Raw genomic sequence first — 14,569 nt, 5'->3', positions numbered from 1 at the left:
ATGTGTAATGAGGCAAATAAAACCTTGAATGTAATGTAGAACCTTCAAAGGTTTCACATTGCTACAGAGATCCAGTTTCCTGACTGTCACCTAGGACAAAGACTGTCACAGTGCTCTTCTTGGCCACAGGTAGGGACATGTTGCACCCGACATGACGTCATAGGGATGGGCAATGATGCCCACGGTCACGTGGGTACGTCTGTAAGGTAGACTGGGATCAATTCACTTTGCAGATTCGCATATCCGTTCTATAAAGGATACGGAAACGGTCCATGTGCATTTATGTGTAGTCTCGCGTAGCCAGACAACTATTTCACAATCTCCGAATGCTATATAGATGTATGATCATTATGATGAAGCGTTTGGAAATCGCGGAGGCAACAGTCTGGTAACGCGAGACTATGTACAGTGTTTGGAGTTGACCGGATACAGTAGGCGGGATAAACCGGATGTGAGCCCTGAGCAGCAAATGGAAACGCTAGGTTTAGGTTCAGTCTGTAAGGAAACCTGTGGATTGACGTTAGGGAAATGCGAGACAGAAAGGAAAAAATAAAAGGGAAAAACAAGGTAAGCGGAAATTTCTATCAAAAACCTATCTCCAATATTCCTATAAGTAATCAATGCCTGCATAATACGATTAACGGTAAAATACTGCTAACCGCGCAAAGTCCAAACTTTTTGTTTCGCAAACAGCTGTAATGCAAGTGGAATCGTAGGCTACTGTGTAAAAGTTAACAGATTCAGACAGCGGCTGGTATGATAATAAACAAAAAGACGTTTAAAAACATGTTGTTCCTGTGTAGTATATTACTCGAGTCACAACCCAAGAACGCGATAATCATCCAAGCCTAATCAGACCATGCAACCAAACACTTTGATAGGCCGTCTGCTATAATTTATCCCAAGCATTGGGTAACCTAAGTTGCTGCCGCCTGAACAAGTGAACATAGCTGAGTGATCTACAAGCTCACAACGCGACGCGTTTTGAGCTTGTACATCAGCTATTTTCGTCTTGAGAGCACATCTTTGCCCCCTGTGACGTTTAACTCTATTTCTACTAGTTGGGAAGCATTGCGTAATGCAGTACAGCCGATCGATCAGATGGAGGATCAACCACTTCCATGTTTTCAGCAGCTATAACAATACGCCTTTGTTGTTGTTGTTCCCCTGCTGCAGGTGCTTGCTGGTGTACTCGTATAGGTTTGCATTCTGATCTGCAAGCCAATGTAAGTCGAGTTGCGTGTCACTCACACTGCGTGCGTGTGAAAGAGGTATTCTATCCAAGCACTGTTGTGTATGTATGATCTTTCAACCGCCCTCATAGTTCACATACATCTCCTGTTATATTTTCTGTTTACAGTCACAATACATTTTTGTGCCTTTTTGTTGCAGCTTGTTTAATTCCTGGAAACTTGTAGCCACTAGAGTCTGCCTGCACCTGTTTATTCAATAGCATAATTTGTTGCATTTGGTTTTGTTTCGGTCATGCATGGCACAAAGATGTATTATTGACACAAGCTTGCATGGAGGGTGCTTGGATAATACTTTTCACTCACTATAGGCTACTATGGATTGCTGCTGGTACTATAGGTAGCCCCAAATGTTCCCAAATACTCCTCTCCTGGTGTGGGTCTGCTCTGCTCTGGGGGGTGTTGGTGCTGGCTGAACCGCTTTTGAGGGGTGCTATAGCCCCTCCAAGGTTGTTTTTTCCTGAAAGCCATGCAGACGTTGGAGGGGCTAGCTTGCGCCCTTCAAAAATATAGGCGTGGGTATCCTAATTCCTTCATTTGAGAGTAAGACGGTGTTGCATATTAATGTTATATTCATCTTATTTAAGCCATTATCACAGTCTTGGGATCTGCCTGGTGGTTTTATTTGATTCATTTTTATTTGATTTCTTACTTCCTGGCTGTGCTTTGATAATAATGTGGATGTTTAAGAATTCAGTGACCCAAGTCATTAAAGTTGGCTGTCCACAACAAGAGTTATAACATTTAAGGACAACTATTTATCATCGCAAAGATTGTTCGGACAGCCCCTTATATAGGTAAACAATCAGTAAGCCAAATAAAAGTCCAAATTCATATTGTCTCTGTCAGGTGGAAACGTAACCTCATATGTCCAAAACTGTTACTTTTCAGGAATCAAATGGGGACTAGGGGTGGATTAACATTCTTGCTAAATCCAGTGTATTTACACAGCATTTTATGTGTGGTGTTCATGCCGTCATCCCGTCCAAATCAACGTATAAATAATCTGCTACTTTTGATACTTTTGTGTGGAGCTGTAGTATGCTCAAGTAGGGTGTTCATTTTACGAACGTATTCATTTGACTCGCATTGACAATATTGTGTGTGTGCGTGCGTGCATAGGGACCATTACCTTCCACATGTCCTATGGAGGAGGCTTCTACGGCCGCACTGAGCGTGCCCACCAGGCGCCCCACTATGACCAGGTCCCCGCTGGGACCCTACCCAGAGACGACTCCTACACCCTGCAGCCCCTGAGAGAGCAGCCCGCAGCCCACCTGCTCGCCCTTAGCGCAGACCCCCTGCCACCCCCGCCCCTGCCCCACCAGCCCCCCGTCGGACTAGAGTTCGACCCCAGTGGCAGCGAGGGAGGAGGGGACAACGCCACCGACCCGGAAGCGGACCCTGCCCTAGACATCAAACCTGTGCACCGGTTCATCCCGGACTCCTGGAAGAACTTCTTCCGGGGGAACAGCGGGCGGAGCAGCGGCACCAACAAGTCCCCCTGGCCCCCCATGTCTGCCTCCTCTTCCGCCCCCTCCTCCACCACCAACAACAACAACAACGGCACCAGCGGGGGGGTGCGCTGTTCGCCTCCCGCCTCGCCCTCCGTCCCCGGGTCCTACCGGGACCCCTACGGTGGGGGCGGCTCGGGGGTGGGCAGCAGCTACAACTCCCGCAAGGAGCTGCTGCAGGCGCGAGAGCCTCTGGAGTCCCTGTCGGGGCGCACCCACCACACGGCTCTGACCTACAGCGAGCGAGTGGAGGAGTACCACCAGCGCTATGACTACATGAAGTCCTGGGCCGGACTGCTGAGGATTCTGGGGTGCATGGAGCTGCTGCTGGGAGCTGCCGTGTTTGCCTGCGTCTGTGCGTACGTGCACAAGGACAACGAGTGGTTCAACATGTTCGGGTACTCCTCGCCGGGCGGGGCGTACGGAGGGTATGGAGGAGGGGGCATGTACGGAGCGGGCACGGGTGGTGCCTACTACACGGGGCCCAAGACGCCGTTTATTCTGGTGGTGGCCGGGCTGGCGTGGATAGTGACGGTGATCGTGCTGGTGATGGGGATGACCATGTACTACCGCACCATCCTGCTGGACTCCTCCTGGTGGCCTGTGACCGAGTTTATCATCAACCTGGCCCTGGCTGTGCTCTACATGACGGCAGGTGGGTTATTCAGTAAATAGCGATGTACTGATAAAAATGGTTCCTTCCCGATGATTCCGATACCCATAACTTGCGTATCGGTCGATACCGAGTACCAATCCGATGCCAGTGTGTTCATTAAAAAGTGAATCTAGGACAGTGGTTGTCAAAGTGGGGTCCAGGGACCCTCAGGGTTTCTTGAGGTGGTTCATTTGTACACTCAGAATCATGGTGGTCCTTGAAATTAAATAGTTTGAAAACCACAGATCTAGGAATACATAGAAATTAGTAAAATAATGTAAATGGTAAAGTAAGACGATAAAACAGTAGTGCAACATCAACTGAAACATTCAAAATATTACACTATCATGTGATCGGATCTGCATAAACTGGCCTACTTGTCAATACTGATACGAGCATTTTAGGCAGTATCGACAGCTTTTCTGACACTGGTATTGGTATCAGAACAACAATCATCAGTAAAGATTTTTATACATAGTTGCACGGTGTGGAACACCATAAATCTACAAGCTCACAAAGCATCACAGAGCGACGGCAGCATGCAACTAAGGAGTATAATTAACTAGAAAAAGTGCCCTTCTGGGCACAGGTCTCCACCAGGAGGATAGGACTGTGTGAGATGTTTGGCAAAATGTTTAGGATTAATATAAACATGTTTTTGAGGCATTTTGTTCCAAAAATGTGTTTTGCAAAAATCAACCTGTTGGTGGCGCTATAACAGGCCAATGTGAAAAGGGTGGGATATATTCCTCAGCCTAGTAAGAAAATGTGTGAAAGATTTCACGTAAATTGCATGCTGCGTTAATGATTTGAGGCTTTTGTTCAAAACGGGGCAATCTTGCAAACTGTGAAAGCTAATTATAGCCAATTAGGATGGAATATGAAATATCGGACAGATCCGACATGAGCACATGACCATAGAGATGGTGTGTAACGATTTGTGAGATTTTTGGACAGAATCTGGAGGAGTAATATCAAAAAATGTGTTTTACAAAAGTCGGCCTCCTGGTGGCGCTATTAAAGGCAGATGCGGAAAATGCAGGTCAACGGTTTGTCCTTGGCCTCTAGGGAGTGTGCATGCAACGTTTCACGCAGATCGGTGCAGTTTTAGGTTAAAAAAATGTGAAAAGCTGCCTCATGGTGGCGCTATAACAGGCCGTTCTGGAAAATGTGGGGCAGAGGTTCATCGTTGGCATCCAGGGAGTGTGTGTGCAAAGTTTGGCATCGACCGGGTTAACGGTGCCGGAGATTAGCTGGTAACAGACGGACGGAAGGAAGGACGGACGCACACACACACACACGGACGGAGTGCAAAACATACTCTCTCCCCATGCCTTCGGCCTGGTGGAGACAATCAGGCATAATTACAATTTGGACATTTAGCAGACGCTCTTGTCCAGGAAGCAGTCTATAGGACGTGTGGAGTGTTGTCCTCCATGGTGTTTTTAGGGAAGGGAGACGAGACTGGGAACGGACGTGTGGAGTGGAGTGACAGTGTTGTTCAGGGTGTTTTAGGGAAACGAGAAGAGTCTGGGACCGGATGTGTTGAGTGCTATCCAGGGTGTATTAGAGAAGGAAGAATAGTCTGGGATGTGTGGAGTGTTGTCCAGAGTGTTTTGGGGAAGGGAGAAGAGTCTGGGACGTGTGGAGTGTTGTCCAGAGTATTTTACGGGAGGCTTAGGTTGGACTGCATTCCTGTGTTACCTGATCTAAGGGAGTGGGAATGGATTTGAGGTGGGTTTCATGTCTTGAAGGCTGCCATGCCTTTGGTTGCCGTGTAACGCCAACACCAGTTTTGTACTGGGTGCATGCATGCAGCAACCGGAAGCCAATAATATATACTTTAACACTTCATAACACTTTATAGAAGCCCATGTCTCAATGTAATATCTGCTTATAACACAGTATAATTACAGTTATTAGCACTCTATAAATATAATGTTTTATACTGATAATCACGGCACATTACAAAGCATTTTATAATTTGCAGTCAAGTATCATAGTTCGTCATAGTTGCTGGGGACTCACAGACAAGTAAATAAATACCCGTTCTGAATATATGGTAACGGATGGGTGTTCACGTTAACATGTCCCCGTCCAACTGACTGACTGAAAGACAGCGAATAGACAGGGAGCAAGCATCCGCTAAATGATTAGATAGATATACCCGTTCTGAATATATGAACAGCAAATGATGTTCAGTGTGGTGTCGAAACAGCGCGTGTGTTGACGTTAACATGCCCCGTCCGAGTTATTTTCCCCGTGTGGGTCTGTTACGCGGAAAAGTGTGTCCCCGTATTAATCTGTGTCCCATACTGTAGACCCGGAAGCCGTCCCAACGTGCATTTCACTGGTGCGTGATTATGAATCCCACCAACGTTCTAGGGTAGACCCGCCTCACCATGTGTCTGATTGGCTCCCGGGAAGGCATCGTTTTACTGAGGTTAGGCCGTTCGGGTTAGGTTTAGGGGGGTGCATACTTAGTTTAGACTAGTCATTGGTTAGACATGAGTTAAGGTTAGGTTTAGGTGTGCTGCCCCGTGGGGGGTTAGGTTTAGGGTGAGGGTTTGAGATAGGTTGTAGTTGTAGAACTAATGACTGGTCGCAAAAACGAGAACTGTCAATCACAACGACTACTGGCCAATCACAGCAGGGCTTTCCTAGAACTGCGGTGGGATAAATAATAACGCTTCACTGGTGAGTGGTGACCCGGAAGCGGACGGACTGACAGACAGACTGACTGACAGACAGACAGACAGACAGACAGCGATCGCTAAATTATTAGATAGATTGCTATGCCCCATAATCTCTTATTTGTTTTTGCCAGCGATTGTCTACGTGCGAGACACGACCCGCGGAGGCCTCTGCTCCTACCCGGTGTTCAACAATGGCATCAACGGGGCCTTCTGTCGAACGGAGGCGGGCCAGGTGGCGGCCATCATCTTCCTGTTTGTCACCATGGTCATCTACCTCCTAGGAGCCATAGTGTGTCTGAAGCTGTGGAGGCATGAGTCTGCTCGCAAATACCGGGAGAAGTACGGCCTGCAGGTATGATGACATTACAATTTACAATGTAGGCATTTAGCATAGCAGAGGCTCTAAATCCAGAGCGACTTACAGTAAGCAAGAACAAAAACATGGTAATACTCATATGTAAGATAAGTAAGAACCTAACAGTGGAGTGGAATATCTGAAACATAACAAGCATATACACTAGAGTGCTATGTCTACATAAAATGCTATCTAAGTTAAGTAAGTTGAGCCTTTGCATACGCCTGTAAGGTCGTCAAGGCTAGGGCAAGTGCTACGGCAAGTGCTATGGGCCAAAATTGAGTCTGAAGAGGTGGGTTTTCAGTCTACGGTGGAAGATTGGGAGTGAGTCTGCAGTTATGATTGCAATGGGAATTGCATTCCATAGTTTTGGAGCCAGAAGGGAGAAGAGTTTGGGATGTGTGGAGCGTTGTCCTGGTGTTTTTTGTGAATGTACTTCCAGCTTCCCTGCGTTGTCTGATCTGAGCACGCGGGAGGGTTTGTAGGGTCCGATCAGACTTGCAAGATATGGGGGTGCCATACCTTTGGTTGCTTTGAATGCCAGCATCAGAGACAAGTTTTGTACTCTGTGCGGGCAGCGACCGGGAGCCAATGTAGGGAGCGGAGAAGGGGGGAGACATTATTAACCGCCATGGGTTCCCAAACCTTTCAGGCACTGTGAGCTTGTAGATCGGCTGTTTTCTTATAGCCGAAGTATGAAATAGGCCTGGTTTATTTCCTCATTTTGCTGCGGGACCCCCTGGAACCCCCTCTTTAGAAACACTGAGCTATTGTTTTCTTTTCACCTGTTAGTGAAACACCACGCCTTCAAACAGAACTAGATTTGAGTTGTCAGTGGAGAGAGGAATCAGAGGATGAGGGAGTGAGTGGATGGGTGGGAAAAGGATGGGGGAATGAATGGATGGATGAATGAATGAGGGGATGATAGTCCGCACTGAAAGTAAAGCATAGAGGAGAAAGACAATGGAAAAACGGGGGTTGGGAGGAATGACAGGGATAACCAGTGTTGCCATGTTTGTTTATTATAAGCGACCTTGGGCTTGTTTTTCTGTAAAGTTGCTTTGAAATATTGGTAGTTTTTCTTAAAGTGTAGTTATATGTATATTCCAAATATCCACTTTGTCAAGATCTTTTTGAAAATAGCAGAACTACAAGCTCACAGATGCTACGTGTTGTGAGCTTGTAGATTGTCTATTTTCAAATGTACAGTATGTGTACAGTATGTAGGTTTAAAGTACTCATGCCTAGACGCTTCTTTTGGGCTTGTTTTCAATCACAGACGTGGCTGCTTCTTTCTCTCACAAAATCTGGCAACAGTGGAGATAATGGAGTAGTGTTTACTGTTTATCCATGCTTGACTGATAATGAGGTGAGAGGGGGAGATGTTATCAGATGAGATGATTAGGTGGTCTAACGTTGTTCCAACTCCTTTTCTTCACACACTCCCAGATGCAGCCTGCTGAGGTGCACGCAGCACGCATCACAGTAAGTACTACTACTGACTGACTTTTATGCCAGAATAAAGACCTTTTCAGATGGGCAACAATGAACGTGCCTAGTAATTCATTTCCAATGAGACCTGCGTTTTTTTCTGTACGCGCAGATGAGTCGAGGGGCAACAACGCAAGGGTATTTATTTAGTGCGGTCCCGTGAAATTGTCGCACGCTCGCTCGTTTTGTGCATATGCCCACGACCAGAGTGTAGAGTAGGAGAGTAGCGACACGCTTTGATCTCGCCGCAAAGCGGGTGCCTATGGGCTATAGTTCCGAACATTGCTCCTATGGCTGGAACTATCCCATTGAGATAGAATGAGCACTTCCTCCGCATTCCATTGTTACAATGGGAGTCAACGCTAGTGTCGCCACTCTCTTACTAAATTACTCTGCCCACGACTAACTAGACCTCGATTGTGTTGAGCTTTTTTTTCCCACTTGCGACCTGGAGCAGTTAATGGAGCTGTTAATCGATTCATTCCCATCTAAAAGTAGCTTAAAACTTAAATAAGTCTCAATGGTATCTCAAAACAGCCTATAAAAAAGAAATTGTATCGGCCTAAACAGAAGGAATGTGCCAGTAATTTTAGTTGTTGCCAAGATATTTCTGCCTGTCTGTTTGTTTGTCTGTCTTTATCTTTCAAACTAACGACTGAATTATGATGAACTTTGCTGTGCAAAAAAGTGGGGATGCCCATACTGAATATGGGCAGATACTGATGACAGGGATCTCCAATTCTTCATATATGGACATAAACAGGACAAGGACTGACAGATAAAGGGATCTCCATATATGGGAAAATCAGCATGCCCATATATGGGCATATATATATATGCGTTCAGGGATCTCCCAGGACAGACAGATGCATATCCATATTTATGGGCATAAAGGGGAAAAGGACTGACAGAGTCGGGTCGGTGGTGCGACAGATGTGAGGGCCGTGTAGCGGAATTAACCTCATCCCTGTTGATGAGTGTGTGTGTGTAGGCGGGTACAGGTTTTAGTTTAGACGAACCTACCTCAAACCCTAACCGCAAGCCCGGGAGCAGCGCATGTTCGACCGCATGTCCGACCGTTGTTTTTCCGCATGTCGGTCCGTTGGTGTGTCTAAACTGCGTGTGCATCCCTGTGTAGGCAGCTCCAGCTCCTATTTACAAAGGCCCAGCAGAGCCGGTCCAGAGGTCCACGGTGGACTTTGTCCCAGCAGCAGCCCCCCACCACAAGGCAGCCCCCGCCAAGGTGCTGCAGGGAGCCATACCCTCAGGACACATTCCCAAACCTGTGGTCATGCCCGACTACATAGCGTGAGTGATTCCTCACCACAACGACCCACACACACAACCCAATTAAATGAGTCACGCGCTAAAAGAAGATAGATGTGTTCAGTCACAGTTTAGTGCAAAATGATTTAACACACGTTGAAGTGAGGTTTAGTACCTCCTTACACTGCACTGTGTAAACAAATGTTATGTTCCACATGCTTGCAAATCTGGCCTCTACTCTATTATTTGCCTATTAGCCACCAGCAGATGGAGAAAATTCTCCCAATCACGTCATGTACTTTTATCGGTATCTACTATAAGCAATATTATTTGCACTTTTGGCAGAAGACTTATGTACCCCTCTTGGAGCTGGGGCACGACAACTACTACTTGTACTGCAAAATAACTTGCACTACTACCACTACTAGAATGTTTACTGCTACTATACTATCACTCCTACTACAACTACTTCTCTGATTGTTATTGGCTGTTAAACCTACTGGACTTAACATGTGCAATTGTGCAGTATAAATGCAAACCTTGAAAACTTCAAAATGATTTGTTTTGACACTAGAAAGGTCTTAGTTTGAAGAAGAGAGACAACTCTCACAATCACATTTGCAGCAATGTTTTGTTGTAGTGTAGCAAAAGTATTCTGGTTATCATGAGAAGGTGTATTGATTAATTGAATACTTTTAATGGTTTGCAGAAGATACATAAAAGGTTATACAATAATGCTAAAAGGATAACACAAAAAGCCCTGAGGGCTTGTGGTCCGGTGTATTCAATTCATCAGACATATAAAGACACACAATACTATACAAGAGATCATCAATACTAGGAGAAATTAAAGTATAGAGCATAGCAGTGGGTGTGGTTTTCTGGACCCACTGAACTCCAATTCATTTTTCCCATAGAGATTTACAAAAATATTTAAACAATTATCCCATCCATCCTAGATCCTGGTGATTCATGACAAAATTGTCTTGACTCTGTTTTTTTTCTTTTTCTGGGCCCTGGTGCATTGCACCGGTTGCACCGCTGATAGCTTCGCCACTGTATACTACATTTAATAAATACCAGACTCACCAGGATCCTGGATCGCTTGATTCTAGGCTTAAAATAATTGATGTTGATGTTTTTGTAAATCTCTATGGGAAAAATGAATGGCCAATTTGTCTTTCTTTTTTATGGTGGTCATCAAGGAGGATCTGCAGTCACACTTTTTGATGGCTGTTTCCACATGGCATTTCCACATTTTGTGTAACTTCCATTCCTTCATGTCCTGCAGTAAATACCCGACCATCCGGTCAGACGATGAACGCGACCAGTACCGGGCTGTGTTCAATGACCAGTATGCAGAGTACAAGGAGATCCACTCGGACGTGCAGGCCACACTCAAGAAGTTTGAGGAGATGGACAGTCTGATGCACAGCTTACCCCAGCATGCTCACAACCAGATGGTGATTGGTTCAGTTCATTTCTCCCTGACCTCTGACCCCTTAGTCTTTCAAGCGTAAACTTATTGATGTAGTGAGTCAGTTAGCCCATTAAGACCTTGGGCCCATTCTACAAATGCCTGCTAAATCAGTACTTCTCTTTTTTTGTGCCAAGAAACCCCAAATTGATATGTATTTGGCTGTGGAAACAAAAATGTTTTGTGTTCAAAATTACACTTTGAATATTAACACTTTCAATATGTTTCAAAAATGTAAAATAAATAAAATAAAATAGCAAGACACTAATTCACAAGCTTGCAGATTTGCTATTATGGGCTAATACTTAGTAGTATGACAAATAGCAAAAACAAAATCTGATCTACAAGCTTTTATATTTTGAAAGTGTGTACTTGACTCTACTGTAAATACAAAGTGCATGCAAAGTATAATCATTGCGGAAGTAACAAACACAGGAGGTTGCATTGTGCATGGGGAAGAGATATTTAGCCTACACAGTAATGGCACTTTTACTGTTTTTCATGACACTCTAGTCTAGTGTCTTCTATGACCACTGTGAGGCCAAATGAGTCTGCATCTCCAGTTATGAGTTGTATTCTTTGTCTTTAGTGGTGGAATCACCAGTAGAAACCAAAGTGTGCACTCCCAAAAACAATTGGCTTGGGAATTGCACACGCAGGCAGGACAAAGACAGACCATGGGCTGATTTCTGCCGGGCTCATGACGTTGTAGCTACATGGAGTTCCCTACCACTCTCATTTAGTTGTTTGAGTTAAGACCTCATGTCCGCCCTGTCCCGACTCCCAAGACTTCCTGGTTCCTGCTGCATTTCCCCTCCACCCACACTCAACTTCCTAGCTAGACAGTGCGTCATCAATTTTGATGACAAACAAACATGTTATAGACAGTATTGTATAATTGAACCACATTAACCCTGGTGTGTGGTGGCATGTCATTATTACAGGCCAACGAGCTTGTAGATCGACAATTTGTGAATAGCCAAAGTGTAAAACGGGGCTTAAGTGGTTAAGTAACGTGACCTAAATGTAAGTGTTTTTTGTTTCAGGAGTATGATCGCATTAACAGAATACTTCAGGAGTACCAGCGTAAAAAGACGGTGAGTTGTTTTCCTGTCTCCATCTATTGTTCTCACAGTCCAACATTGGCAGCCCTGTTCTGGAGTTGCACAGCACTGTACTTGGTGCATTCTTTTTCCCCTCCACACAGAATGTCAGAATGCCAAAAACCGCCGATCTACAAGCTCCAAAATGCTTCATGTCGTGACGCATTTTGAACTTGTAGATTTTTTTGGTGAACATAAGCCCCCAGGAATAAAGATCTTGGGGTTCAAGACAAGTAGTTAATAAAAATATAGTATATATAAATATATATATATGCATTAGTGGAAGCAATGTGTTTATCTATTACTTTGATACCAGCCAGTAAGTAGTTGGGCAGCTAGATACATGTTCAGGACATCTTTACACTTTAACGGTTAACCTAAGGTTAGTAGATCTCTCTGCTTCTATTCCATTTGAACGATGATCAAATATATTGTTATTCTGGTCAGTCTTAATGAGAAATGTGTACAATGCTGCTTCTAAGCTATGTGGTGCGTGCTTGTGGCCTCATGCATAACAAACATTGCTGTGGCATCATGAAATTCATCTTCATTTTTATGGGAGAGGGAAGCTGTGGGGAAATGCTTTGGTATCTGTGTATGTTTTTTCTTCTTTTTTGGTTGCACGCACAAACAAAAACAAAAACAATTACTGGAAAACTGAAGATTTTCCACAGAAGGAAATCAGATTGTATGTTGTCCTCAGTAATGTTTATTATGTAATCAGATTGTATGTTGTCCTCAGTAACGTTTATTATGTATTCGGCAAATGGCAGCTTGCCACAGTATTAGGGTTGGAGTTTTAACGGTTCCGATTCCTTAACGGTTCCCTTTAACGATTCCTATATCGGGGGGTTCCAAATGGACTCTTAAGGTCTCCACACACCGGGCGCGAATCGGATGCGAATTCGGATTTTTAGCTGCGTTTCTCCATCGGTTTTCCGAAAAACGCGGCCGGTGTGCAACCACCTTTGTAACTCTGAGGACCTTTTTGAAACTAAGCCCTCGCCACTCGCCCTACACACTTCCACTTGGTTTGAGCATAGATATATAAATAATAGAGACGGCACCGGGATTCCCCTCGCCTCCAGTGCCATCTCTATTATTCATATATCTATGCTCAAACCAAGTGGAAGTGTGTAGGGCGAGTGGCGAGGAGCTAGTTTCAAAAAGGGGGTGAGAGTCCATGGAACCAAGTAGACCCTTAACCCCTAAGTTAAGGGTTCCATTTGATTCCATTTGTACACTCTCAGAGTTGAAAAACATTTGAGAACCACTGGTATTGTATGTGTAATTGTATAGCAGACACAAAGTCTACATACCAGCTCTGACAGTTTGACAAAACCGGTTCCAGAAACGCTTCCAAATGTGATGGAACCAATTCCTGGTTCCTCAATGTTTGATCCGGTTCCTCATGTTCCGGATTCACACGGCTTCACACCACAACATCTTGAGAGGAACACTGACGTGACCCTCTGCTTTGCCTTTCCAGGATGCTACGTTTCTGGAGAAGAAGGAACGGTGTGAATACCTGAAGAATAAACTGTCTCACATTAAACAGAAGATCCAGGAATATGACAAGGTTATGGAATGGAACGACGGCTACGACTAAACCACTGGTTCTCTCTTTAATGTCAAAGTCCCCTATAAAATGGTAAATGGTGCATTTATATAGCGCTTTTATCCAAAGCGCTTTACATGGATTGTGCATTACATTCACACACTGATGACGGGGGAAACCATGCAAGGCACTAACCTGCACATCGGGAGCAATTAGAGGTTAAGAGTCTTGCTCAAGGACACTTGGACACTAACTCTGGGGGAGCCTGGGATCAAACCAGGAACCTCGCGGTTCCCATCCGGCCTCTCTAACGGCCACTCTACCGCTGAGCCACTGCCGCCCCCATTTGTATTGTAACTCTGAGAGTGTACAAATGGAACCAATTGGACCCAGAACGGCCCATTTGGTTCCATTTGTTACACTCTCAGAGTTACAAACTTGCAAAGAGGACCATGTGGAACTGTCCTCAAGGAACCCTGAGGTTCCCTAGACCCCACTTTGAGAACCACTGGGCTAAACTATTTTGTTAAATCACTGAAAAACGACCACTGCACATCATCATCATCATAACATAATGGGAATCAAATGATTGGACTTCTAGGGAAAAAGAATATGGACCTAATCTTTACACAGTACTTCATCTTAATCCCTTGTTTGGACAAATCAGTTAAGAAACTGAAAAAAGGAACCATGTTCAAATGGGTCAAATGTAGTTTAGTTACAAATACTTGGCAAGTTGACATTGTTATTTATAAAACCCAACATTAGTCTTTTTCTTTTCTTTTCCATTTTCATTTCTTTAATTTGATTAGGATTCAGAAGAACTCCTGATTCAATCTTTGCAATAGTTTTGTCCATTTCATCCCTGAAATAGACAACAACCTGGTGTTCCTACTTTTGGCTCTAACGGCACACAGAAATGTTTTAATGAAAACATTCTTGGCAAATGCTTTTGCTTTTGTTTGTCTTGCGCCGGTCCAAGAATTTCACCTCTAGCGGCGCAATACGAATGCCCCCGGGCCGTCCTTCTTAATCATGGCCCCAGTTCAGATAATAAAACCCACAAAATAGTACCAGGGTCCTATTCCATTATTCCTAGCTGCGGTATTCAGGCGACTCTGCCTGCTTTGAACGCTCTGGACCCCAAGCAGGACACTCGGCTAAGAGCATCGGGGAGGGAGCCGGAAGGCAGGATGGTGGTTCG

General features: G+C 44.8%; 1 protein-coding gene across 2 annotated transcripts; it reads left to right on the top strand.

The window, feature by feature from the left end:
- The first annotated feature begins 468 nt into the window (after window positions 1–468).
- Window positions 469–13,699, top strand: marveld2a (MARVEL domain containing 2a). Of its 2 annotated transcripts, none has more exons than XM_079523763.1 (9): window positions 469–567; window positions 1,177–1,226; window positions 2,373–3,419; window positions 6,247–6,467; window positions 7,920–7,955; window positions 9,100–9,269; window positions 10,519–10,690; window positions 11,751–11,801; window positions 13,297–13,699. In XM_079523763.1, exons 3-9 carry the CDS (start codon window positions 2,390–2,392, stop codon window positions 13,414–13,416), a joined length of 1,800 nt encoding a protein of 599 aa, XP_079379889.1. In that variant the 5' UTR covers window positions 469–567; window positions 1,177–1,226; window positions 2,373–2,389; the 3' UTR covers window positions 13,417–13,699. The 2 variants fall into 2 exon arrangements, with proteins under 2 accessions (XP_079379889.1, XP_079379890.1); XM_079523764.1 differs by lacking the exon at window positions 469–567 and adding an exon at window positions 644–754.
- The last annotated feature ends 870 nt before the right edge of the window (window positions 13,700–14,569 follow it).

The sequence above is a fragment of the Electrona antarctica genome (genome assembly GCF_951216825.1).
Source record: "Electrona antarctica genome assembly, chromosome: 16".
Lineage (NCBI taxonomy): Eukaryota > Metazoa > Chordata > Actinopteri > Myctophiformes > Myctophidae > Electrona > Electrona antarctica.
The sequence above is the reverse complement of the archived record's forward strand: the minus strand, read 5'-3'. Positions and strand labels throughout refer to the sequence as shown.

Excerpts from the sequence above, each read along its gene's own strand:
- marveld2a (XM_079523763.1), top strand. The coding sequence starts at position 2,390 with ATGTCCTATGGAGGAGGCTTCTACGGCCGCACTGAGCGTGCCCACCAG. Across the intron at positions 3,420-6,246 it reads TGTGCTCTACATGACGGCAG|CGATTGTCTACGTGCGAGAC; the intron begins GTGGGTTATTCA and ends TGTTTTTGCCAG. Across the intron at positions 6,468-7,919 it reads GGGAGAAGTACGGCCTGCAG|ATGCAGCCTGCTGAGGTGCA; the intron begins GTATGATGACAT and ends ACACACTCCCAG.